The sequence below is a fragment of the Mus caroli genome, unplaced genomic scaffold (genome assembly GCF_978045245.1).
Source record: "Mus caroli unplaced genomic scaffold, Mus_caroli_1 scaffold_6, whole genome shotgun sequence".
Classification (NCBI taxonomy): Eukaryota; Metazoa; Chordata; class Mammalia; order Rodentia; family Muridae; genus Mus; species Mus caroli.
In genome coordinates this window covers 143,266,824-143,294,180 of record NW_028227261.1, presented here as the reverse complement: position 1 = coordinate 143,294,180, position 27,357 = coordinate 143,266,824, and the positions used below count along the sequence as shown (strand labels likewise).

Below are 27,357 nucleotides of genomic sequence, written 5' to 3'. Positions count from 1 at the left end.
ATAAAAATACAAAAGAATAAAATATTGATGGGCTTTACAGACAGTAAAACTTCAGTTAGGTTAGTTTTTTTCAGTTAGTACAAAACCTTGGGAAAACCTACAGGGTGCGATCAAGAGGTAGAACATGTCTCCTGAGCATGTCTCCACGTGTCTTAGTGCCTTAGTTCAGGCCTTAATGTTAAAGCAAAGTACTGGCTTTTTTTAAGTGCTTTATTATTAGTGTACGTCTGTCTGTGTGATATATGGGGATGGGGGAGTATGCCGTGGCATGTCTATGTAGGTCAAAGGACAACTTGGTAGAGTTGGCACTTTATCTCTTCCTTTATGCGAGTTCTGGGATCAGACTTAGGTTTGGCAAGCTCTTTACCCACTGAGTCATCTTACCACCCCAAAGCCAGGTATTTTCTGTCTTCAGGAAATATACAATATATTGAAGACAATGATCCCATAAGCAGTGTCCTTAAAAAGAGGACTGGAGAGATGGCTCAGTGGTTAAGAACAATGACTGTTCTTCCAGAGGTCCTGAGTTCAATTCTCAGCAACCACATGGTGGCTCACAAGCATCTGTAATGGAATCCAATGCCATCTTCTGCTGTGTCTGAAGACAATGACAATATACCCACCCACATGAAATAAAACTTTAAAACAGAGAAATAATAAAGTGTATGAATATGAAATGATCCAGAATTCTTAAGTAATCCAACCAGTACATTACAATATAATTTTAATTGTAGGTGGTTAAAAGTAATTTCAAAATAGCTAAATATAGATAAGATGGGAGAGAATCTTAATGTCACACTTTATTTATTTATTTATTTATTTATTTATTTATAGATAGGGTTTCTTTGTGTAGCCCTGGCTGTCCTGGAACTCACTTTGTAGACCAGGCTGGCCTTGAACTCAGAAATCCGCCTGCCTCTGCCTCCCAAGTGCTGGGATTAAAGACGTGTGCCACCATGCCTGACTGATGTCATACTTCTTTAATGTCAGGCTAAGTAGCACCTTTTTTTGGAATGATATATGGAGGTGAAGATAGAAAATATGTGTACTTTTTAATTTCATAAATCGAGGACTAGGTGTGGTGGTATATGTTTTTAATCTCAGCACTTGGGAAGCAGAGGCAGGCAGCAGTGAGTTCCAGGCTAGTCAGGGTGACATAGTAGGACCCTGTATTTAAAAAAAAAAAAAAAAAATAGGAGGGCTGGAGAGATGGCTCAGTGGTTAAGACACTGACTGCTCTTCCAGAGGTCCTGAGTTCAATTCCCAGCAACCACATGGTGGCTCACAACCATCTGTAATGGGGATCCCGTGACCTCTTCTGGTGTGGCTGAAGACAACGACAGTGTATTCACATACATGGAATAAATAAATTAAAAAAATCTTTTTTTTTTTTAAAGGAAGTAATGCAGAGATGTTACAGGAGACATAAAAGCCCATAGTCTAGAGAATGGCACATGCTTAAGTATCAGAAGAGCAGCAAATGGAAGGCCAGCAGGTGAGAGCCAGGACGGGGCCAGTAGACAGTCTCGGCACCAGGGAGGAAACGACGAGTTGGGTGCCATTGGCTCTGTAGGGTGCTGGCAGCTAAACAACTCGAACTTCACATTGATAGGTAGGGGGTCTGAAGCAACTTCTGATTTGCTTCTTAGAATTACGAAGTTTTCATGGTAAATAAGACTTACAGTTGTAACCATTTTCTTAACATCTTAAAATATATGTATGTATGGGTATTGCATTTGAGTGCAGGTGCCCAAGGTCAGAGGTAAGGGGTCCTTCTGGAGTTGGAGGTACAGGCAGGTGTGAGCTACTCAATGTTGGTCCTGGGAACCAAACGTAGGTCCTCTAAAATTTAGAGCAACAAATACTCTTAACCACTCAGCCATATTTCCAGCCCTTCTCATTAAAAAAAAATTACATGTATTTTGTATGTGCTTATGATGCATGGTGTGTGTCTGTGTGTGTGTGTGTGTGATTATGTCAGAGAACAAACATCTACAATGTAGATCTCAGGGATTCAAGTCTAGTTGTAGGCACCTTTACCTGCTGAGCTGTCTCTCTGGCCCTGTCCTTAAGTTTTGCCATAGGGTCTCTTACTGAACCTGCAGCTCACTGATCTGAGTCTCCACCTCCCTGGCACTTAGATCCCGAGTGTGGGTTACTGTGCCCGACTTGTTATATGGGTGCTAGGGCTCCAAATGATTATGTGGCACTTTCAACTTAGCCATCTTCCAAATCCGTGAAATGTAATTTTTTGACAACTTGGTTATTTATTGTTAGCGTGTCGTTACATTTTGGGGGTTTTAAAATAAACTTTTAACACAGTTTTCATTTTTAAACAAGATAAAATGGTGAAATGCAGGTATTTTGTTTTGCATTGCTTTCTTTGTTTTGTTACCCCTCTGACAGGGTCTTGTCTTGTAGCCTGGCCAAGCTTCTAACTTGGAATCCTTCTGCCTTCCAAGTGCTGGGATTACAACCATATCATGCAAACACCATACACACACATACCAGAACCAACCAACTAACCAACCAACAAACCAACCAACCAACTAACCAACCAACAACCAAACCAAAATGAAAAACCAACTTTTAAAACATGTTCTCAAGGTAGTAAATTTTGATAAAGAACTCAAGTTGGCAAACTGTTCATTTTCAGTGATGGCTCTTGCTAAGAGAGACTGGAAATACTTTGGGACTGCTTTGAACTAAAGCAACCTAATAGCTCCCTTTAAGTCTGCAGCTGCTCGAAACTACTTTCTCTAGGGATGATGTTAGATGGCTAAACGCTCTGGAATGCTGCAGTTGCTGCTTACTGTGCCTAAATCTGTCTTCTGAATAACTCCAGAAGCATGTAAAAGCTATTAGAAGATGTAAAAGCTATTAAAAGCTATTCGTAACTTTTTTTCCTGAAGCTTATTTTGGTGGAAATTAAGAAAACTAGTAGTTGAGAAGAGCTATGTGCTAATCCTGATTTTGTGATTCATTAACTGACTGTGAGATATAAACAAACTAAATTGTCCGTGAAGCCTTTTAAAAACATATTCTGACCAGTCAGTGGTGTCACACGCCTTTAATCCCAGTGCTTGGGAGGCAAGGTAGAGGCAGGTAAATATCTGTGAGTTCTAGAACAGTGAAGGCTACACAGAGAAACACTGTCTTGGAAAAAAACCAAACCAAACAAGCCAATATACATTCTGAAATATAAGACAACTAAGAATGTATGTGGTGGGGAGGAAGTATGAGTTAGAAGAGACACACTACAGGTATATTAATGGAAAGCTGGGCAGCTCAGAGTTGAATGTAGTGGCTAAGAGACAGATAGGGCAGTGCGAAGAGACTGAAAGCACATGTCCAAATTCCGGCCAGTAGAAATGTTGAGCTGAGCCAAGCCGGGCATGGTGGCGCACTCAGAGGCAGGCGGATTTCTGAGTTTCTGAGGCCAGCCAGGTCTACAAAGTGAGTTCCAGGACAGCCAGGGCTATACAGAGAAACCCTGTCTCAAAAAACCAAAACCAAACCAAAACAAAACAAACCAAAAAAAAAAAAAAAAAAAAACCAACAGCAAAAAAACAAAGAAATGCGGAGCAACAGGAAGAAGGGTTAGTTTTGATTTTGATAGCACAATAGTCAGTGGCACTGTGTGATGTAGCTTGAAGTGACTAGAGTCAGGCATGGGGGCTGAGGCAGGAGGATTGTAAATTCAAGGTCTGCTTGGGCAACTTAATACAACTGCTGAGTATTGGCTTTGTTAAATCAATCTTAGTTCCCTTTTATGAAGCTGGTCACTGCAGGAGGCCAGAGACAGCCTGAAGAGATCAGATGCCCTACATCCCACCTCCAGCTCTCTTCCTAGCACAGAGTTAAGCAGTTTGTACTAAGATTTTGCAGCCTCCAGTTTATGTTCTTTTTTTTTTTTTTTTTTTTTTGGTTTTTCGAGACAGGGTTTCTCTGTATAGTCCTGGCTGTCCTGGAACTCACTTTGTAGACCAGGCTGGCCTCGAACTCAGAAATCCGCCTGCCTCTGCCTCCTGAGTGCTGGGATTAAAGGCGTGCGCCACCAACGCCCGGCCAGTTTATGTTCTTTTTGTTGTTGTTGTTTTGTTTTTTGAGACAGGGTTTCTCTGTGTAGCCCTGGCTGTCCTGGAACTCACTTTGTAGACCAGGCTGGCCTCGATCTCAGAAATCTGCCTGCCTCTGCCTCCCAAGTGCTGGGATTAAAGGCGTGCACCCCCACTGCCCGGCCAGTTTATGTTCTTACCCATGTAGGCAGTCCCAAACTAAATCGGGTGGTGTGAAACTTCACACCAGCCTCCCCACATCCCCTCTGCACTAATTATAAAGGTCAGATCTCCTCTTCTTTGGGGGATTTTCTCTGAAAGCTTTCTTCCTGGGGACCTCCCTTACTACATTATTCTGTCCAGGATAGCTCTCCCTTACTTTTATTCTGAGTTATCCATTTCAATGAAGTTCTCTAGGCTTTAGGGGAAGCTTCTGTTTTCCTTCATGTTGTTTCTGGTACATTGTACTGTGGTCTTTGTCGTCTCCTCCACTGGAAGCCCCTCATGGCAAGGCCCTTTCTCTAATAAACATCATTCCTGAATGGCTGTTATGTGTCTGCTCCTTTGACAAACCAGTCCTGGGCCACACTGCCTTTAAAAACCAAAGTGTGGTAATGCATGCCTTTAATCCCAGTACTCAGGGAGGCAGAGGCAGGTGGATCTCTGTGAGTTCAAGGCCAGCCTGGTCTACAAAGGGAGTTCTAGGTCAGCCTGGGCTGCACAGTGATACTTTGTCTAGGTGTGTGTGTGTGTGTGTGTGTGTGTGTGTGTGTGTAGTGGAAAGGGGATAGAGAACCTTATTACATTGTTTGCTTTGTACTTAAAACTGTTACTGACTGAACTTAAAAAAACAAAACGCCTATATTTAAATGTTCATAAAGGGGCTAGAGAGATGGCTCAGCAGTTAAGAGCACTGGCTGCTCTTGCAGAGAACCTGGGTTTAATTGCCAGCACCCACGTGGTGCCTCACATCTGTCAGTGACTCCAGTTCCAGGGCTTCTGACACCCTCACACAGGCATGCATGCAGGCAAAGCAGCAGTGCACATGAGATAAAAATAAGCCATAGAAAAATGTCCATATTTAATCTTTGTTCCTGTAGCTTTTCAGATGAAGTGAAATGGTAACTATGAAGAAGAAACTTTAGTTCACACTCAGAAAGCTAGACGAATTTTAGCACGAGGTTGCATAGCATGGTGACTGCAGAGAGAGTTGTACAGTATATCTCAAAAAGCCAGAAGGAAGGGTTTTCAAAGTTTTCACCCTAAAAAAAAAATAAGAATTTAAAGAGGTAGGCACGTTTACCTTGATTATATAGTACACACACAAGTAAAAGCATCTCATAGTGCCCATTAATGCGTAGAACTTTTGTGTCTGTATGTCATTTAACAAGAGTATTTACTCATTTATCTGTCTGCCTGTTTGCTTTTTGAGACAGAGTCTTGCTATGTAGCCCAGGCTGCTCTCTTATGGTGATCCTTCTGCCTTAACCTCCTGAGTGTTGGGATTATAAGTGTGTGCCAGCATACCTGACTTCACGCTGTGGAAAGAGAAGCACCATAGTAGCAGCAGACAACAGCTTTCCACCTGCAGCGGCCGGAGGGGGTCTTATCAGAGACCTCTGCTCAGGTGAGGCTGTGCTTCTTAACTTTGCCAAAGAAAATAATTTCAGAAGTCAGTGGGAAGCCAAATTTGAGTTTATTAAGAGATGTTAATGTAGATTTAAGCAAGGCTTTAATAGAAACTGCATCTTTTAGGTACAGAAGTTAAGTGTGTTTGAGTGTGGGCGTCTCAAGAGAAAAATTACTAAATATCTTACAACGGTCAGATACAACACTGGTGGCTTCTGAAGTTAGACTGGTCAAAGGTTTCTAAAAAACTGTTTTCAGAGGAAGGGTCTACATAAGTTTTATGTCTTTTAAGTTTTAAGTTTTGCAGGCACTTAAGTTGGTGTACTTCATGTGTGCAGTGTCCAGAGACACCAGAACAGGATGCTTTTTAATTGTCAAACGTGTATAAAATCTAGTGAATGACCTTTAACCACTCGGTCTTTTCAAAGGATCTAACTCCAGAATTCTTAGGGCAGAAAGATCAGCAAGACCTTGTCTATCAAGACCTTGTCTACAATACTTTAAGATAGTGTCTTTTTTTTTTTTAAAGTCTAAAGGAGCTCTTCTCCTTTTCACGGGAGTCCAATAATCACGCATGTGTTTTTATACTCCTAGACCTTAAAAGGGCTTGTAAAACAGGGGCTGCAACTACTGTAGCTCAGTGTCACTTGAGTAATAGGATTTCGTGTACCTCAGTGGTGCACACACTTCTATGATCCGAATCCTAATTTATTGATTTAAGTTGTGAGGCTTATCGCCTCAGCTAGAACCTGAAGACTGGAACCAAATCAGTTCGTTTTAGATCTAGCAGTCAACCGGAACCAAACCTAGACGCACGTAAAAGGAAGTGCAAAGGTACCTGCGACGGTTGTCCAATCAGAGTCGGGGGCGGGGCCAGCACTGCGCGCCGTGGTGCGCATGCTCGGCGCCCGGCCCTTGGTTGGCTGTAGGAAGGCGGGAAGCTCGAGCTGGTCGGCGGCAGGAGTTGGTACCTGCTGCGGGGCGCTCACGGTTTCGGTCAGCCTGCGGGGTAGGTCTCTGCAGCGGAGGCCCGGGGAGGCGCGTGCGGGGCCTGGTGCAGGATGGCGCGGGTCCCGGGGAGCGGGGCGAGGCGGCGGGAGCGCCCTCGCTGGCTGGGCAGGGGGCAGGGGGGCGGGTCCTGCGGGCCGAGCGATCGCGGAGGCCACGGTCCCCGAGGCCGCCTGAGGCCTGAGAACATCAGGTGTCAGCCAAGAGGCTGTGGAACCATCTAGCACCTTCCCTAGGCGAATTACCCACCCACTAGTTCTCTCTCGCCCTTCTCTCCGCTCCTGGTTTCAAGAAACAAAAACACACCATTTACATTAATTATGGAGGATTTTGTAGGTAGGTAGATTGGAGACCCAAAGTCTAAGGGGAATTTACAGTATGAAATGGAAATCTTATTACCCAACGTAGCTGGAAGCCAAAAAGCAGAAATAGCAAGGCCTGTTGCTAGCTGTTGGAGTTTTATTTATTTTCTTGCATCCTAGAAGTTGCCACACCCTCTTCCCCGTGTAGTCCAGAGGAAGGCAGAGATTCTAGCTATGATCCTATAATCCCTCTTGTCTTTCCTCTCCTGGGACCTTTGTTGTTTCTGATTTCATAGGATTTTGTGGATTAAACAGGCAACAGTAATTATAAGTAATAATATTACAGAAAATATTTGAGTACTGTGTGTCATGCTTTGTTCTGAATTCTTAAATTAATCTCACAGTTGCATAGTCGTATGCTTGAGTGTGATTAAGAGTGAATAAGACACAAGAGGAGACAAGGATTTAAGCTAACTGCAGAATCACCTGCTGGGAAGGTCATTGGTGCACAGTTATTAAGGCAAACATGATGTGCTCCAGGTATCAACCTGGTCTGGCCGTTTTCCTTGGGAGACCTAATCTCAGCTGTAGCGTGTTACAAGCCTCAGAAATCGCAGCATTTCTATAGAGCTGCCAAGTGGCTTTATATCTAGGGCCTGTAAAAAAGGTCTCAGCAAAACTAGATTACAAACCAGCTAGAGCCTGGTAAGAGATGGAAGATCTCAAGTTCAGAGCCAGTCTAGGATCTATAGAGAGCCCTTGTCCTAGAAAACAAAACAAACTAGTAAAGATGCTAATATGTTTGGGGAAATAAACTAATTTCTGTAGTTCACCTTTTTAAAAAAAATTATTTATTTTATGTACACTGTTGCTGTCTTCAGACACACCAGAAGAGGGCATCAGATCCCATTACAGATGGTTGTGAGCCACCATGTGGTTGCTGGGAATTGAACTCAGGACCTCTGGAAGATCAGTCAATGCTCTTACCCGCTGAGCCATCTCTCCAGCCCCTGTAGTTTACTTTTAAATGCATCAACAAATTAGATCAACAAAGCACCAGTTTCATAATTTGCTTTAAGATTGTGCTTGTAGTGATGGTTTGTATTTGAAGAAATTTGACCTCCACCCAAATCTTTTAAATGAGTAAAAATTTACATCAAATAGTTAATGTATTTCATTTTAACATTAATGAAATTGAGACTAGCTTTCAATGCAATGGTGGATGTAAAGTAATGTCATATTTGAAAATTTATGGCATTTTAGATTTAACAAAATATGATATATTTAACCAGTGTAGTTTGTTATAAAGATAACATCGTCTTTGTGGGAAATTTGAAGTTTGAAAAGAACTCAGAATAAAAATCGCATTTTAGTCTAACACGCGGAGATAATCAGTGTTAATGTTATAGCACATATTTTGCTGGTCTTATCATGAAATTCATTTATATTTCTTAAAATTTTACTTATATGTTGTGTGTGTGTGTGTGTTTGTCTATGTGCGTGTGTGTTTGTCTGTGCCATGGTGCATGTATAAAATTAGAGGACAGCTTGTGGGAGTTGGTTCTCTTCTTCCACCACATATATGGATTCCAGAGATTGAATTCAGGCTTCTTGGTCATCAGGCTTGTCTTTACCCACTGAGCCAGCCATCTTGCCAGCCCAACAATTCATTTGTTTTATTTATATAAACCTTATGTATATAGGCCTAAAGAAAACAATTTTAAAGTTAACGATTTTACATTTGCTTGTTTTGTTTATTTTGTGTGTGAGGGTGTGTGTGTGTACTATGATGTGCCAGCAGAGGTCAGAGAACAACTTGTGGAGATTGGGTCTTCCTTTTTGCCACACCTTAGTCCTGGAGATTAAACAGGTAATCAGACTTGGGTGACAAATGCCTTTAACTGCCAGTCCAGTTTACAGGCCCCAAATAATAATATTACGTAATATTTTTGGTGTCCTTGTAAGTGTGACTATGACTTGCTATATTAGACTAAGTGAGAAGGAATATTCTATTTGTGGTACTAATAATTGGCTCTTAGATTTTCAGAGTTTGAAGCCCCGTGTGTGTGTGTGTGTGTGTGTGTGTGTGTGTGTGTGTGTGTGTTTTGAGACAGGGTTTCTCTTTGTAGCCCTGGCTATCCTGGAACTAGCTTTGTAGACCAGGCTGGCCTAGAACTAACAGTGCACATATTTGAGGGGCCTAAGCTGGTAGTTGGGAGATACAGAATGCTCTAAGGATAAGGTAGAAAAGCCTTTCAACGTCATACAGAGGAAGGAGTGTTCAAAGCCCCAAGGAAAAGAGAGCATGTCTGGATGGAGGAGCTGCAGTAAAGACCCAGAAGCTTAGGAGTTTGTGAAGACTGTATTCGGTTGTGAGCATGGGTTGTGATCTAGCATTTGTTTATGGACATACATAATCATTTAAGCATATTTTTGATACTTTCTTAAAATTATATTTCTGAATTAATCAAATGATTTTGGTAACTATATGCTTGGCAATGGTTGCAGTGAAGTACTGACTACATATATGACACACATGTATACACACACACACACACATTCGTAAGATGGATGTCTCAGCAGGTCTTCAGTATGTGCTGAAATCTTGAAGGAGTAGGCTTGTGAGTGAAGGGATGAACTAGCCAGGGAGAAAGAGAGTGGTGAGCAGGCAAAGAAAGCAAGCTTCCTTCTTCCATGTCCTTTGTATAAGCTGCCGGTAGAAGGTGTGGTTCTCAAAAGATCTGGATTAAAGGTCTGTATTTCTACTTCAGAATCTCAAGATTAAATGTGGGCTTCCTACTTCCCATGATTTAATTAAGAAAAAAATTCCTCACAGTTGGACCAGCCACTTGGCTTTTAGTTAATTCTAGATATAGTTAGGTCTACAACCAGGAATCATCATAGTTACCAAGGCAACTTAAATACAAAGAACATTCAGTCTGGGCAGTACAGTTCCAGAGGGTTAGAGCTTATGACCACCATGCAGGGGGGGCATGGTGGTAGGCAGGCTGGCGTGTCCCCAGGGGAGCAGGATCTGAGGACTTCTGGATTTTCATCCACAGACAGAAAGACAGAGGAATGGGGCTGGCTTTTGAAATCTCAGCCCAGCCTCAATGGAACAGCTCCTCCAATAAGGCCACACCTACTAATCCTTCCCAAGCACTTCCATCACTCTATTCAAATACATGAGCCTATGAGGACCATTCTTATTCATACCGTTACAATAATGGTGAAGAAAGCAGACATGATTGTGTTATCGTGTTTTATTTATTTATTTATTTATTTATTTATTTATTTATTTATTGAGACAGGGTTTCTCTGTGTAGCCCCTGGCTGTCCTGGAACTCACTCTGTAGACCAGGCTGGCCTAGAACTCAGAAATCCACCTGCCTCTGCCTCCCGAGTGCTGGGATTAAAGGCGTGCACCACCACTGCCCAGCCCATCTTATCTTTTGAGATGGTCTCTCACTAACCTTGGAGTTTGGCTAGAGCAGCTGGCTAGCCAGCCCTGAGATGCACCTCTCTCTGACTGTCTGGAGTTCCTGATTCATGCTGTGTCTGCAGTGACTGTTACATGGGTATTGAGTATTCCCAGCTTAGGGCCTCATGTTTGCACATACCACTTTATTTAATGAAGTCTCCCCTACTTCAACTAAGGCTTATTTCTCTATTTATAAGATTATTTTCATTTTGTATGTATGATTGTGTATCTCCACGTGTGTGTGTCTACTTTGGTGCCTTCAGAAAAGGGTGTCAGATCGTCTGGGAGTGGAGTTACAGAAATGTGTTCTATTCATGTTGATGGATGGTTTCTGTTCTGGTGTTTTTCAGGTTAGTATTGCTGAGGATGAGAAGATCTGCAGCACCAAGTCAGGTGCAGGGAAAGTCCTTTAAAAAAACAAGATTCATACCTCCAGGAAGAAGTAATGCAGATGTGAGTAAGGAGATCACAAAGATGAGTCCAGATACAAAATTGTTTCAGGTAAATCAAAGAAGGGGGTCATGATATGATCTACCCCCCTCCCTCCCTCTCTCCCTTTCTCTCCTAAAACTAGGTATGGTCTCTCATACCTTTCTATCTTTCCCAATCATCCTCACTCCCCCAGCCGTGGTTACCACGTTGATCTGCCGGCAATTTTGCCAGGGGTATTGAAAATTCTAGTAGGCAACAAGGTTTTACTTTTTGTTGAGAGGCTTTTAGTTGTTGTTGGTTTCTTTTGTTGTTTGATTGCTTTTGACAGTCTCCCTATACAGAACAGACTGGCCTGAACTCATTATGAAGCCTAAACTAGTTTTTTTTTTTTTTTTGGTTTTTCGAGACAGGGTTTCTCTGTGTAGCTCTGGCTGTCCTGGAACTCACTCTGTAGACCAGGCTGGCCTCGAACTCAGAAATCCGCCTGCCTCTGCCTCCCGAGTGCTGGGATTAAAGGCGTGCGCCACTACGCCCGGCTCTAAACTAGTTTTGAACTTATGTCAATCCTCCTGTCTCAGCCAGCGAGCAAGTGTATCTTCTCAGTGTCTTTTAAAGGCAAGCAACACAAAGCATGACCACTTCCAGGAAGATAAACAGTGACCACAAATCCTCGTGTGTCAAGTTAATGGTACACAGTATCTGTGATTGACAAGACTGTTTTCTTTAGGCTAGGACATTCTCTCAAGGACGCATGTGTAAGCAGAGGAACTTGTCAGGTTATAATGCACCTCAATAAAGAACGAAGACAGATGTTGGCAGACTCATTCATGATTAATCACAAATAATTAGTCAAAGTGCTCCCCACACAAAATCTTCCAGAATTCTTAAAATAACAGTGTGGCCTTTTGTTAGTAGCAAATAAAAACCTTTTCAAGGAAGTACAGTTGTAGGGTTACGGGAGGTGGGACATGGGAATTTTGACCTTGCTTATGCCCCGTGCTCTTGCTGGGCCTGGTTGGGCCTGGTGAGTGTTGGGTCATAGGGAAGCCCCGGGACACCGCTCCAGGGGTGGGAAAGCCACAGTTTGAGGTGTAGGACAGCTGGAACTGGCTCATGGGTTCCTGGGCCTGCAACAAGGCCGGGCCCATGGAGTTCTCAGGCTCTTGGACATCCAGGGACTACTGAAAGCTGTGGAAGAGCTGAGAATGGAGTGGGGGTCCCCCTGCAGGCTTGGCTTGCTGGTGGCAATCTTGGGTTTGGCTTGAGCTTGGTGGCAGTTGTGGCTGGAAGTGTAGAGAGGCTGTCTACTCAAGATTAGACCACAGCTCTGTAAGCAGAGGCCATCTCCATGGCTCCCCATGGTGGAACCTGATGAAAAGAGACAGTTGATTGTGTTAAGGCATTTCTTGTCATGGTGGAAAGTGGATGAGTAAACCATACCCCACTTCTCAGGCTGGGCCTGAGGTTAAACACCTTTTGCAGAGATGAATGTCTGGGAAGGAGAGCTTATTGGCTAAGATACCTCATTAAAATGGAGATCTGTCTTGAACCTTACACGCCCTCTACATGTGGAAGGGCTTAGGGCATTGTCCTCATGTGACTGATGGCCACAAATCTATCAGGCCTGCAGCTAGTGACTGGGGCCGGGTGCCTGGGAGCAGGCAAAGCCCCTACTGTCCCTTCATTGTCTCTGGGACTTTTAGCCTTAGCTCAATGGGGACCATGCTACCTTTCACAGTTCCACACGCAATCTCTTATAGAAAGTCATGTGTGAGCTGGTAGGGTGGCTCACTGGGTAGAGGCACTTGCCACCAAGCCTGGCAAACTGACCACAATCTCCAGGACTCATGGGGCGGCAGGAGAGAACAGACTCCCATAAGTTGTCCTCTGACTTCACATGTGTGCACATACACAGACACCTGCAGAATACATAATAAATAAATGCAATAAAAAATCTAGTCATGGGGTTGGAGAGATGGCTCAGTGGTTAAGAGCACTGACTGCTCTTCCGAAGGTCCTGAGTTCAATTCCTGGCAACCACATGGTGGCTCACAACCATCTGTAATGAGATCTGGTGCCCTTTTCTGGAGTGTCTGAAGACAGCTACAGTGTACTTACATATAATAAATAAATCTTTAAAAAAAAATCTAGTCAGTGTTCTTTCAAGTTATTGATTCAATTAATTGAGGCTTGGGAGAAAGTGGTTTAAAGAGGAAAAATACACATATAATTTACATAATTATTCCAGACTTTTACATCATCATTGTTTTCTTTGCTGGGGGTGTGTGTGGGGGGGTGAGCCCAGGTCCTTGTACATGGTAGGTTAGTGACTTTTGATGGAGCTACAAACTCAGCTTCTAGGTGTTTAAATTATAAAGAGTAAATGTTGGGCCAGGGTGCTTGTGTATCCCTGTAATTTCAGTAGTCCTGAGGCAGGAGGACTGGGAGTGTGGGGCTTTGAAAGTTTTCACACTTTGTCTCAAAAACAAAAGATGACTAAAAGGGTCTCTTGTAAGAAAAGAAGATTGTTTGTATAGTTTTATTTTATGTGTGCATGTATGTCTGTGCACCATGTGCATGGAGTGCCTCCACGGAAGGCAAAAGAGAGCATTGGCTTCCCTGGAACCAGACCCTCAGAAGGTCTGGTTAACAACCATGGGGGTTTTGGGCATTGAACTAGGTCCTCTGCAAGAGCAGTTCATGTTCTCAACTGCCTAGCAATCTCTCTAGTCCTAAAAGAATTATTTTTGCCTTAGGTATAAAGAGAAGGTTCTTAAGTGGAAAGGTGGTATATAAAACATACAAAGTATATAGATTATTTCTGCATGTATATCTGTGCCACGTGCATGCTTGGTGCCCATGGAGGGCAGAAGAGGGCATCTGGTCTTCTGAGACTAGAGTTATAGACAATACTGAGCTGCCATGTGGTTCTGGGAGTTGAACCTGGGTCCTCTGGAAGAGAAGCTAGTGCTTGTAATTGCTGAGTCATCTCTCCAACCTAAGTCATTTTTTAAAAAAATATTGGGGTAAAACATATAACATAAAATGTAATTTTTTTTGGTTTTTTTTTTTTTAAAGTCAAGTTCTCTGCAGCCCAGATTGGCCTGGAACTCGTGTATCCCTGGTTGTCTTTCAAGTTGCTTTGAACCTCCCTTCTCTGCTTCTTGGGAACTGAGGTTACAAGATACCTGGCTTTTGAGATTTTAGGGATTTTTAAATGTGGAACTGAGTGGCATTGATAACTTTCAGCCATTGTGCAAGCATCCTCATTGTTCCCAAAGCTTTCTCAGCAGCTCAAACAGAAACTTTGTACCGGCTAAACAGTAACTCTAGCGAAAACTCTGCCCTTTAGCATAGCACTCGCCCTTGGGCAGGGACTGCTGCTGCCCACGAGGTTCACTCCGTCATGGACTGCAAGAGGTGGAATTCTGTGCTCTTTGCCATTTGGAGTTCTGTATTTTCAGAGCTCATCTACGTTGCACTATACACTGGATTTGATTCTTTTAATCCGTTCTTACTATATTGTTTTGTTTATGGTATGCATGGGTGTGAGTGCCTTGTGCTACAGTGCTCCTGTGCAGGTCAAAGATCATTGGTTCTCTTCTTGCCTTATGTGGGTTGGGGACCTAACTCAGGTTGTAAGCCTTGATGGTAAGTGTTAGCCACAGAGCCATCTTGTTGGCTCCCTTTCCTTTTTAAACAGTTTCTTCTAGTTCGCATTGGCCTTGGACTTGCTGTGTAGCCAAGGATGGCCTTGAACTTCTGGATTACAGGTGTGTGCGCCACCACGCCTGTTCTACATATGGTTCTAGGGCTCAAATTGTGCCCTTCCTTCATGCTGGGCAAGCCCTCCAACTAGCTACACAGCAGCACAGAACTTTAAATATGTTCCTTGGCTTTAATAGATTTTTTTTTTAATTTCTTTTGACTTTTAAAGATAGAGTTTATCTATGTTCCTGGCTATCCTGGAACTTGTTTTGTACACTAAGCTGGGCTCCTGCTTCTGTGTCACAAGTTCTAGGATTAATGGCATGCACTACCACTGCCTACCTGAGTCTTGAACTCTTGATTTTTTCTGAATATGAGTGTTTTTTGCATTTCTTTCTCCCCATCTTTCTCCCTTTCCTTACTACTCTCACCTCTTCTTTCTTATTTTTGAAACAGGGTTTTGTAACTCATTCATGCCGTAGACTAAGCTGGCTTTGAACTCAGAGATCTACCTGCCTCTGCCTTGTGAGTGCTGGGATCAAAGGTGTGCGGCACCACTGCCTGGCTCACTGTTGAGGTAATAAATTTACAGAATGTGTAGCTACCACCACAGTCAATTGTAGACATTTTCATGACTACAAACAAAATAAAACAAAACAAAACAAAAAATCCTTATATGTTAACTACTACTTCCATTTGTTTACTTGACACAGCTAATATATTTTGTCTTAGACTTGCCTGTTATTGACATTTCATATAAATGGATTCATGTGAAATATGTCCTTTTGTAACTTGCATAGCCTTTTCCTTTAGCATGTTTTCCAGGTTTATCCATGTTAAAGCAGGCATCAGTAATTATTTGTTCTTACTGCTGAAATACTAGTTTTCTCTTGCTCCTTTAACATAGTACCATGGATTTATGGACTTAACAGCAAAAATGTACTGTCTAATTTTGAAAGCTAAAAGGTAGAAACAACCAAGACTCCATCAGTAGGTAGACTATTGATGAGCAGTTGTGGTATCTACACACATCGGCATATTAGTCAGCCATTCGGGGTCAAGGTCAAAGTACCTGTGTTGGTGACTCTTCTGTTGTCACCGTAGAATACCGTGACCAGAGTCAGTCAGTAGGGGGAAGAACTTACTTGGGTTTGCGATTCCAGAGGATAAGAGTGTCTCATGGTGGGGCAAAATGGCAGCAGGAAGCTGGCATGGTGGAAGGATAGGAAGCTGAGAGACAAAGCAGAGTGTGAGCTGGAAGTAGGGTGAACCTATGAACTCTCAAGGTCTGTCTGTACTGACGCACTCTGTCCAGCAGCTCCACTGACTGGGGACCACGGGTTCATATGCCTGAGCTTAGGAAGACGCTTCTCACTTATGTCGCCACGGGCAGTACTTGGCTGGGCTAAGGTCAAGGTAGGGCCTACGAGGATTTGTGGAGGCTTTTAGGGAAGAGTCCATTTATTTACCTGATTTCTTGACTTTCTACCTCAGCCTGTTGAGTAGTCCTTCCAGGCTGCAGCAGCTGGATATCCAGCCTTTGCAGGTCATTATGATTTCCTTTTCTGTCTTCCAGCCAGCACTGGGAACCGCCGCCGCTTCTCTGGTTTCTGGGTTTGGAACCCCATTTGGTTAGATTGGATCTGTTTGTATCTCCTGAGAATGTGTCTGAAAGTCCCTGACGGCAGCCTCTGAACCCCATTTGCCACATAGAATAAGACAGCGGCATCTTATAGATTCTGGGCACTAGACAGTATATTTGAGAGAGCACTTAATATTCCCTTGTGGCCTGCTGAGATGGCTCAGTGGTTAAGAGCACTGACTGCTCTTCTAGAGGTCCTGAAGTCAAGTCCCAGCAACCACATAGTAGCTAACAACCATCTATCATGGGATCCGATGCCCTCTTCTCGTGTGTCTGAAGACAGTGACAATGTTCATACATAAAATAAATGACATATATAAAATAAATCTTAAATAAAAAAAACCCCCAAAAACAAAAAAACCCAAAACCTTATATATAATTGTAAAAAAAAAAAAAAAAAGACCAAGCTGGGGGTGGTGGCGCACGCCTTTAATCCCAGCACTCGGGAGGCAGAGGCAGGCAGATTTCTTTTTGTTTATTTGTTTGTTTGTTTTGTTGTTTGTTTTGTTTTTTTTCGAGACAGGGTTTCTCTGTATAGCCCTGGCTGTCCTGGAACTCACTTTGTAGACCAGGCTGGCCTCGAACTCAGAAATCCGCCTGCCTCTGCCTCCCGAGTGCTGGGATTAAAGGCATACGCCACTATGCCTGGTTTACAGCAGGCGGATTTCTGAGTTCGAGGCCAACCTGGTCTACAGAGTGAGTTCCAGGACAGCCAAGGCTACACAGAAAAACCCTGTTTCAAAAAACCAAAAAAAAAAAAAAAAAAAAAAAAAAAAAGAAAGGAAAAAAATTCCCTTGTATTCATTTACTGTGTCGTACACATCTCATTCATTAGTTAAGGAGTGTTTGGTTTATTCCAGCTTTTGTTTAGTGGCACTGAGGTTTAAATTCAAGACCTATGCTTGGTAGGCAAGTGTTCTACCAATGAGCTCTTGAATTTTCCAGGCAGCATGTTGCATAACTCAGCTGAGTTTGAGTTGCTGTGTAGCTCAGGTTGTCCGTGGCCTTGTTATGTGTTCTAGGCTGCCTTTCAGTTTAGAACCTAGGTCCTGGGAAAGTACCTATTAATACAGATATGTTGAAACTGGCTCGATTTAAGTTTAGAGCCTATTATATAAAAATGTGGGAACTTAAATTTAATTCATGTATCATATATGTATGTATGCAATTCTTTTTCTCTTTTAGTGTGCTGAACAGTCACAAAATGATCCAGGTGTATGCAGTTCAAATCCTGGCCCCACTGAGGGAATCCCTAGGGAAGTGGGTGATGGGACGAGAGTAGATCCACTTCCTCCAGGTAAGACACTTATTGTATTATGTTTGTACTTAAGTTACTTCACAGTGCTCTAGAAATGATTATTCAAGAATGAATGTTATTTGATAATTGTTGATATAATACCACTGGATATTTTGCTTCAGGTTATCTGTTGTCTGATTTTATGTTTAGAAGTTGAATTTAACCGTTTAACTAAAAGGCTGTAGCTCAGTGGTTAGAGTGTTTGCCTTGCATGGCAAAGTCCTGGGTTTGAGCTACAGCACTGACAAAATAAGCAATCTGAACAAACCTTAAAACCATGCAGTTGAATCTTGGGTTTTGTAGTAGGACTATGTTTTAGACTATAGGAAAATTGTTGATCAGGTACAATCTTTAAGCACCAATTAGTTGTATTTAAAATTCTGTGAATAAACTTGTTGATACTGCTAAACTAGAAGAGAAAAACTTGAAATATGCAAGTCACAACTTTATTGTACTCAATGTTAAGGTCAAATCAGATTTGAATTATTAATTCAAGAAAATCTAGCATTTTACTTGTGTTCCATCTCTCCATTGTTGAACCGAGTTAAAATAATTATGGTTCCTTTGTAGAATTTATTTGGCTTTGATAAAGGCTTTTTTTTTTTTTTTTTTATGTTCCTTTGACTGGATAGGTTCTGGGAGCTGGCCTCAACTCTAGGGCTACTGAATACTAAGTATATAATTACTTAGCCTTTTTGTGAATTCAGTTTTGAAGGTAGAAAAAGCAACTGTGTATTTTCCTGGTTATCCATCCTACTGCTTGTCAGTGTGGCTGCTGCCTGTCTGATGGAGTCTCTGTCCTTCTGTCCCTGCTCCCAGACTCCCTTTTTTCTTGTTCTGGGCTTTCCCTTTCACTGTCAGGCCTAGGGCAGATAATCAGTGCTGTGTGCTTCTCTTCTCTTCTCTTCTCTTCTCTTCTCTTCTCTTCTCTTCTCTTCTCTTCTCTTCTCTTCTCTTCTTTCTTTCTTTCTTTTCTATTATGGTAGCTGATTTCTTCATCTGAGAATGATGTTTTTACTATGGAATGTAATATAATCTGTTACTGATTTGTGCTTTATTTGTCATCATCTTAATACTAAATTTGAGGAGTAGTTAAGAGTTAAATTGAAGAGTGAATTAATTCACTGAACCCTTAATCCCTTTGCTGATTTAGTGGGTTCACTGGACTGGGAGGCCTGTTCCTACCTTCGGATTCTCTCCTGCCTCTTTCTCAGAGACAGGGCCACTCACACCAAGAAATGTTTGTCCTCTGGTCGATTGCTGCAGAAGCATGTCGGTAGAAAGGCGTGGGAATGAGAGAGAATGTGGCATGCACAGGTCGTACCTTTTGACACCCTTTTAATTCTAGGTCTAATTCATTCTGGGGAGATGTAAGCCTGTATATTTCAGTTAAAATATGTCCCCATATCCCCACATTACCTTCTTGTTTTGAAATTTTTCCCATATGTAAAGAAGTTGAAATAGTTCAGTCAGCATTCTAAATTCAGAAGTTGATTATATTATGCCTCATTTACAGTTTTCTTTCCTCCTATTCATGTGTGTTAGGAGTTGAACCTATGGTCTTATGAACATTAGGCAAATTCTCTACCACTGAGTTCTATAAGATGGTTTGTTAATTACTCTTGACTGCATTCTGTTTCACTGGGTACTTGTCTCTTTATAGCACTCTGTATTTGCAGATGATGTTCTTTGAGGATGAAGGTTTAAGTTTACCTCTAATGACTCCCAGAGGTTCACAGAATGTTTTCTCTATGGAGAGTGTGATAGAAGAGCCCATTTTTGGATAGCCCATGTCCTAGTTAATGTTATCATTGCTGTGATGAGATGTCATGACCAAAGCAAGTTGGGTAGGAAAGGGTTTATTTGGCTTACACTTCCACATCACTGTTCATGATTGCGGGAAGTCAGGACAGGGCCGGAACCTAGAAGCAGGAGCTGATGCAGAGGCCATGGAGAAGTGCCGATTACCAGTGTGTTCCCCATGGCTTGCTCAGAACTAGGACATTAGGACTACCAGCTCTGGGGTAGCCCTATCCACAATGAACTGGGCCCTCATTGATTGCTAACTAAGAAAATGTCCTACAGGCTTGTCTATAGCCCCATCGTATGGAGGCATTTTCTCAACTGAGGCTCCCTCCTCTCAGATGACTTTAGCTTGTGTCAAGTTGAAATAAAACTTTCCAGCACCGCCCCTTTATTTATGAATAGTTGAGTCATTTTGGCCTGGGCCTGTGGAAACCAAATCCTGGAAGAGGGGAAATGTGAGTTGAGTATGTTTCCTACAAAGGCAGATTCTGAGTACTGATGTCCGTGAATGTGACTTTCTTTTCAAATGCGGTGTTGTGTCCAGCCAGCAGATCACAGCCTGGGTTCTAGCCTGGAAAGGCATTTTGGAAACCTGGAAGAGAAGAGGGGCTAGGCGGCAAGAGAAGGGAATGAAGCTAAGACAACATTCTGATCAAAGCTCAATTTTACTATTTTCAGACACTCAGTTATAAAGGAAGGGGGAGGGAACCCGATTTCCCGCCAAACAATCTCGGGGTCCAGTAGCAGGACGAACACGTGTGTGCCTCCAAGCAGCAAAGGCAGGGTCCAGCAGTAGGCGTGGCAGGACGAATGAGCAGGAAGCTCCACCCTTGAGCAAGCAGGTTCAAGCAGGTGGGGGAAGGGAGACCACAATGCGGGTCTTTGCAGATGTGATCATGTTTAGATGGATTCAGTTTAGTTTATGATTGTGATGGCTATTCTTGGTTGTCAGCTTGACTACATCTGGAACAACCCCTCCCTCCCCAAAATGGAGGGCTACCTGTGTAGTGAGAATTCAGGACTTCTGTTTTCTTTAGAGTCAGAGAAATAATAAGACTATGTTTTTGTTTTAATCCGAGGTGTGGGGATGTGGGGCTGCTTCAGACTGTCCAGAGCAGCTGACTATGATTTGCCTCGTGCTCTAGCAGATGCATGGTTTTGCTAGCTGCAGATAGTTTCTGTGGTTGTGAGATGTTTGAATTTCTGGAAAAATTTCAAAGGGTCTGTAAATGCTAAAGCCCCAAGAGTCATTGTCAGTGGTTGTTGGTTGTTCAGGGAAGTTGGTTGCAGTTTGTTAATAGTCAGAGAAGAAACAAACAGAAAATTAAAATCTGGGATCCCTGTCTTTCTGCCCTCTATCCTTCTTTCTTTCCTATTTAGTGATAGGGGAAAAAGAACCCACAAAGTAGCAAAGACCAGCTGTATACCTGTGAGGGATCTTTGCCTAATTTGAAGTAGGAAATTGGAAGACATGCCTTGATCTTGATCCAGAGCTTGAGGCAGGAGGATATTGTAGACTTCTGGAAGCCTGTATAAAAGGCTATGGAAGAAGGAAGCTTTTGTTCTCTTCTTGCTTGCCTTTGCCTTGCTAGAAAGTCCATTCCTTCACTGGCATTAGAGTATTTCTTCAGGATTCCAGTGTAGAAGACCACCTGAGACATCCAGTCTTGTGAACTGAGTGACTACTGGATTCTTGGGCTTTATGTTCAAAGGCAGACATTGTTGGATTGGTTTGACTGTGGCCTGTAAGTCATTCTAATAAATATTAAACACAGACAGACAGACATTCTAATAAATATTAAACACAGACAGACAGACACACACACACACACACATTCATTCTTTAGTTCTGTTCCTCTAGAGAACCCTGACTAGTACAAAGGTGGATGCTAACTTTCATGAAGGGGTTTTGGAGACATGTTGTTTTTTGTAGTTGACATTCAGACCAAGTCTTTGGCTTCTAAGTACTTAGAGAAACCAAGTAGGCAAGACAAGGCCATTTGGTTGTGATGTTTTGGTGCTGTTGAGAGAGTGTCAGCTTTAGCAAGAGGCGTATTGGAAGGGATATGTTAATATGACTAGGTAAATGGAGGAAAGATAGATGTGAACAGAAGTAAGGGCATTTTGTGTGAGGCCTGGCAGAGGACTAGAACTTTTTTTTTTTTTTTTGTTTTCCTTTTGTAAAGAGATAGTTATAAGAATTGAGAACATACCTCACCAGCAGAACATTGGCCTATCATATGCAGGGTCCTGAGTTCAGTTCCAAGCTTCACACATAGACCAAAATAAATAAATAAATAAATAAATAAATAAATAAATAAGGAATAAACAAGTGAATAAAACAAGAGGAAAATTAATATAGAAGAATTGAGGAGATCAGAGGATCAGTGGTGAGGAGGACACACATCTGTCCCCTACACAGGGAGTAACTGGGACCAGTAGGACCCAGGCACGCAGGAACTCCACCAGACCAGTGGCATGGGTTCCTTCTGGTCTGTCTGGGCTGGCTCCGTGATCAGACCTTGGGCGCAAACTCCAAAGCCAGCCCCAAGAACACCCAGAGGCAGCTCCACTCCCAGGCGCTCTAACACTCCCAGGATCAGAGGATCCCAGGATCCCAGGAGTTTGGTCACAACAGGATCTCAAGGTCCCAAAGGCAGCTTGACTCCCAGGAGCTCAGACACACCCAGGATCTCAGGATCACAGGATCACAGAGACAGCTTGATTTGGAGGAGTTCTAATATAACCAGGATCACAGGAAGGACAAGCTCCAGCCAGACATAGCTAGGGCAGGTAGCACTAGAGATAACCAGATAGTGGGAGGCAAGCATAAGAACATAAGCAACAGAAACTAAGGTCACTTGGCATCATCAGAACCCAATTCTCCCACGATAGCAAGTCGTGGATACACCACCATACCGGAAAAGCAAGATTCAGATCTAAAATCACTTTTCCAAACAGGCGAAGGAAAGGAACAAAACCATTAAAGATCTGAAAATGGAAATAGAAACAATAAAGAAATCACAAAGGGAGACAACCCTGGAGTTAGAAAACTTAGGAAAGAGATCAGGAGTCATAGATGCAAACATCACCAACAGAATACAAGAGATAGAAGAGAGAATCTCAGGTGAAGAAGATACCATAGAAAACATTGACACAACAGGGAAAAAAAATTGCAAAAAGCAAAAAGCTCCTAACCCAAAATATCCAGGAAATCCAGGACACAATGAGAAATCCAAACCTAAGGATAATAGGTATAGAAGAGAGTGAAGATTCCCAACTTAAAGGGCCAGTAAATATCTTCAACAAAATTATAGAAGAAAACTTCCCTAACCTAAAGAAAGAGATGCCCATGAACATACAAGAAACCTACAGAACTCCAAATAGACTGAACCAGAAAAGAAATTCCTTTTGTCATATAATAATCAAAACACCAAATGCACTAAACAAGGAAAGAATATTAAAAGCAGTAAGGGAAAAAGGTCAAGTAACGTATAAAGGCAGGCCTATCAGAATTACACCAGACTTCTCACCAGAGACTATGAAAGCTAGAATATCCTGGACAGATGTCATACAGACCCTAAGAGAACACAAATGCCAGCCCAGGTTACCATACCCAGCAAAACTCTCAGTCATCATAGATGGAGAAAACAAGACATTCTATGACAAAACCAAATTTACACAATATCTTTCCTCAAATCCAGCCCTACAAAGGATAATAGATATAAAACACCAACACAAGGAGTGAAACTATACCCTATAAGAAGCAAGAGAGTAATCTTTCAACAAACCCATACAAACATAATTCTATCTCTAACAAGAGAATTAACAGGAAGTAACAATCACTTCTCCTTAATATCTCTTAATATGTAAATTAATATTGCTAACATATCCTAATAGATTGAAATTCATAAATATGAGGAATTAGAAATTTGTCGACTGTCATCCCGAGGTCTCTAATTTGGTAGTGAGGGAAATAGGTCCAATATTGTACAATCCATATACACTTTCTGCTTGTTTGTACATGACAAACAAGGGCATAGAGAGCACAAGGGTCTTGCTCTGTGCCACATAATGGCTTTGAAATAATGCTTCTTCTATCTCAGCCTCTCTATTAGTAGCATTGTTTATTTGATGTTTTTTTTTTTTTTTATTTTTTTGGTTTTTCGAGACAGGGTTTCTCTGTTTAGCCCTGGCTGTCCTGGAACTCCCTCTGTAGACCAGGCTGGCCTCGAACTCAGAAATCCGCCTGCCTCTGCCTCCCGAGTGCTGGGATTAAAGGCGTGCGCCACCACGCCCGGCAGTTATTTGATGTTTTTACACTATACTATGGTTTTCAGAACAGCTTACATATTTCAAAATTATTTATACACCCAAAAGAAATGGAGACAATTAGTTTGAGAGGTGGCTTATAAGCGAACAGCAAAGAGTGAGACTGATGGCTTTGCTTGATATTTATAATTATTGTATTAATTTTGAAGAAAAGGACTTTTTAAGTTATTCTTATTCTGAGATGAATGCTTTTCAAAATCATCACAGCCAATGAACCAGAATCTTACCCTCACCTAACGTCTGTGCTGCCCTCCAAGCAGAAACATTGTTCATTGAAACAGTTGATGAATGACTTCATGGATAGATTATCTTAATATACACATCATTTCTTAAATGAATGTAACCTGTTCCCTGTGGGCTGAGAAGGACTACAATCACTCAAGTCAAATAGCTTTGATCATAGCAGGAAATCTATATGCAAAAATTGTGCCTACAATTAATTCCTTGGCGCAGCAGAACTGTCAACTCTTAGTTTATCTACTATGGAGGTAAAATTCTTTGGTGATGTGAGGGATATTCAAGTACAGCCTTATAACAGTGAACCCCAATATCCAAAAACTGTTCTGATTTTTTTTTTTTTTGGTACCACAGTAAGAGCCAAGATTTTAAGCTCTACTAAAAACAGACAAACAAAAAGACTATCCATTTATGTTCATTAAAAAAACTAATAGTGGTATGTTATTTTAAAATATCATACAGTTTATATTTGGAGATATTTGAAATTTATTTTGAGAAAAATGTATGTATTTTCAGTATTGCTGTAGATAAACATCTACATGAGACTGTTCAATTGATTGTTGTTTTATATCAAACAACTTTTGTAATACTCATTTTTATTGTTATAATATTTTATAGATTTTAAAGAATATGATAAAAATAAAAGGTATTGCAGATTTTGAAGTGGGGGGGCTTTCTGGGAGGAGTTGGGGTACAAAAGGGAAAGAAGAATGTGATGTAAGTCTATTTACTCAAAATATGTTTTTAAATGTTAACAAATTTAGATAAATTGAAATTATGTACTTTTTTTTTTCTTTTTTTTGTTTTTTCGAGACAAGGTTTCTCTGTACAGCCCTGGCTGTCCTGGAACTCATTCTGTAGACCAGGCTGGCCTCAAACTTAGAAATTTGCCTGCCTCTGCCTCCCAAGTGCTGGGATTAAAGGTGTGTGTTATGTATCTTTTCTAATCAATAATGCAATAAAACTTAAATAAAGAAAAGAATTGAGGAATTTAGGAGAGGATTTAAATTTTTTTTTTTTTTTTTTTTTTTGGTTTTTCGAGACAGGGTTTCTCTGTGTAGCCCTGGCTGTCCTGGAACTCACTTTGTAGACCAGGCTGGCTTCGAACTCAGAAATCCACCTGCCTCTGCCTCTGCCTCCGGAGTGCTGTGATTAAAGGCTTGTGCCACCACGCCCGGCTCATCTCTTTAAACATTAAAAAAGTAACTTATTTAAACTTTCTTTTCTCTCTCACTCTCTCACACTTCCTTTACTTTCCCCTCACTTTTGTTTTAAAGACAGAGGTCTCACTGATCTGTTGAGTGCCAGAAGAGCTAGTTTAGTTGTCCAGCAAGCCCCAAGATTGTGTGTCTGCACCTCTCTAGCATTATGATTGCAAACATATCCCACCATGCCTGGCTTTTTTCTCTCTTTCTTTTCCTTTTTTTTAAAGTAAACAAGAAACGGTCTCTGTAAGGTTTTAATGCTCAGTTTTCACAAACACAAATTTTTACCCAATTTTACAACATACAATAAAATGTTCTAGTCTTTAGAATGTGCGTTATTCAACTCTTCCTCAGATTCTTTTCCAATCTTAAAATCACCACGAGTTTCTACCTAAGTAGTATTTACATTTGAATTGTAAATACTGTATTTACATTTGAATTGCATGTCTTAAGAACAAATGGAAATCCACGATATTTTGGTTAACTCAGTGTATTTATAAAATGGAAAGCTCTATCAAAATACTTTTAACTGGAAAAATAAATAGAACAGACAATGGGTCTACCAAAGTTCATATTCGCTTTGGCAGATGTCAGTGTGGGACAGTTCATGACAGCATAATTTGCCCTTATTCCCCCAGAGCTGACCTGCTTCCAAGCTAACTGTTAAAATATTTTACTGAGATTTTATCTTGTTGGTATCTGGCTCATTCCACATCATCGTCAGGCAAGCTCTGAGCACTTACAGTTCTCTGACTAGTGGTCGGAAGCTTGGTCAGGAGCATCTGGAACACTGATGGTGGAAGAGTCTGCTGTAACACTGGCAGCAGCTGCGGAGGCTGTCCACACACAGCAGTGGCATTTGTCAGGTGGTCCACACGCTTCTCGCAGTCACCTTGTGCTAGTAACCCTTCACCAAGCCGGATCTCTTCAAGGAAGAATTTCTGAACTGCTTCAGCATCTTTTAAATCAGGTAACTTGGAAAGCCCAGCTCTCTCCTTAGCGAGCTTCTGTCTCTTTCTTCGTTCTCGAAGCCTGTTCTTGAAGTTGGGGTCATTCCGCCTTTTGCAGTCGAAGTAGATGCAGTGCCCGATGAAGAGGGCACCGCACATGCCTGCGGCGATGGCGCCGTTCCGGCCCACCATCTTCGCTCGACTGGGGCATACGCCGGGCCGCAGTTAGCTCCGACCGATCGGAGCACGCCGGCCTCCAGTGCCTGGCTTTTTTCTACATGGATTGAACTCAGCTTGATGCGTATGAGTCAAGCAAGTTTTCAACTGAGCCATCAACCAATCCTGGCATTTTTTTTTGTCGTTGCATAATTATACATATTTATAAGGTACAGTGTGATCTTCCAGTGTATGTATGCTGTATGTGTTTATCAAGTCAGGATAATTAGCACTTTAGCTCCTTGTCTCTACTCCCCCCGCCCCCCCCCCCCCAGCCTTCATATATAATAAAGTACTATGAACTACTGTCCTCTACTTGCTGTGGCTAATCTCCATTGGCAACTTGACTGGATTTAGAATTACCTAGGAGACATATGTCTGAGTGTGTCTGTGAGTGAGTTTCAAGCTTCCAGTAAAGAGGCAGTATCCAGCCTGAGTGTGAGCAGCACAGTCCTGTGGGCTGGGGCCTACACTCCACACAAATGGAAAAGGAGAGGGCCAGCTGATGCTAGTAACCTCCTTTGCTTGCTGTGAGACATGAGCAAGCATATGGCCCTCACCCCTTCCTCTCACGATGATGACGCCTACTCTCCTACCCAGGAGCCGTGCAGCCCCTCCTCCTGTTGACTGTGAGACCATTGATCATAACAAGTACCAGTAGATTAGTGGGAATTAATACTTCTGTCTGTTGTCTAATCGCTCTCAGCCCTTCCTTCCTAAGAGTGAAGGATTAAACAGAACAGTTTGTGATAAAGTCTCTCTGGTGGAGAAGTTAAGTATGTGGTTTTCAAATGAGTATTGGGTCCCTAGAAATTGTTAGATGTGCTCTCAAGGTTTGTGACCTTTCAGAGATGTTAGAATTTTTATTTTTGAATAATATTAACAAATGTATTCATATTTGCGAAATCTTTTGGATGGCTCTCTTCTATAGACAGACTTTCAGTGGCACAGTCTTAGCAAACGAACATTTCCATTCAAAAGAGTAGGCAGAGCTGAGCTGTCACATTCCCTGTTGGAGAGAAGGCTTGCTGAGCATGGAGGAGCCTGGGCCTGG

General features: G+C 42.0%; 1 protein-coding gene and 1 pseudogene across 2 annotated transcripts in view; one reads left to right on the top strand and one right to left on the bottom strand.

Annotated features, from left to right (window-relative positions):
• Positions 1 to 6,640: 6,640 nt before the first annotated feature.
• The window catches only part of Rad54b (RAD54 homolog B), an 83,780-nt gene continuing 63,063 nt past the window's right edge, over positions 6,641 to 27,357 (top strand). For both annotated transcript variants that reach the window (XM_021159883.2, XM_021159884.3), the window contains exons 1-3: positions 6,641 to 6,696; positions 10,829 to 10,979; positions 17,446 to 17,557. In XM_021159883.2, the coding sequence (XP_021015542.1) occupies positions 10,845 to 10,979; positions 17,446 to 17,557 (247 nt within the window). In that variant the 5' untranslated portion in view covers positions 6,641 to 6,696; positions 10,829 to 10,844. The remainder of the gene's footprint in view (positions 6,697 to 10,828; positions 10,980 to 17,445; positions 17,558 to 27,357) is intronic.
• On the bottom strand, positions 25,091 to 26,532 carry LOC110292542 (mitochondrial import receptor subunit TOM20 homolog pseudogene; annotated as a pseudogene).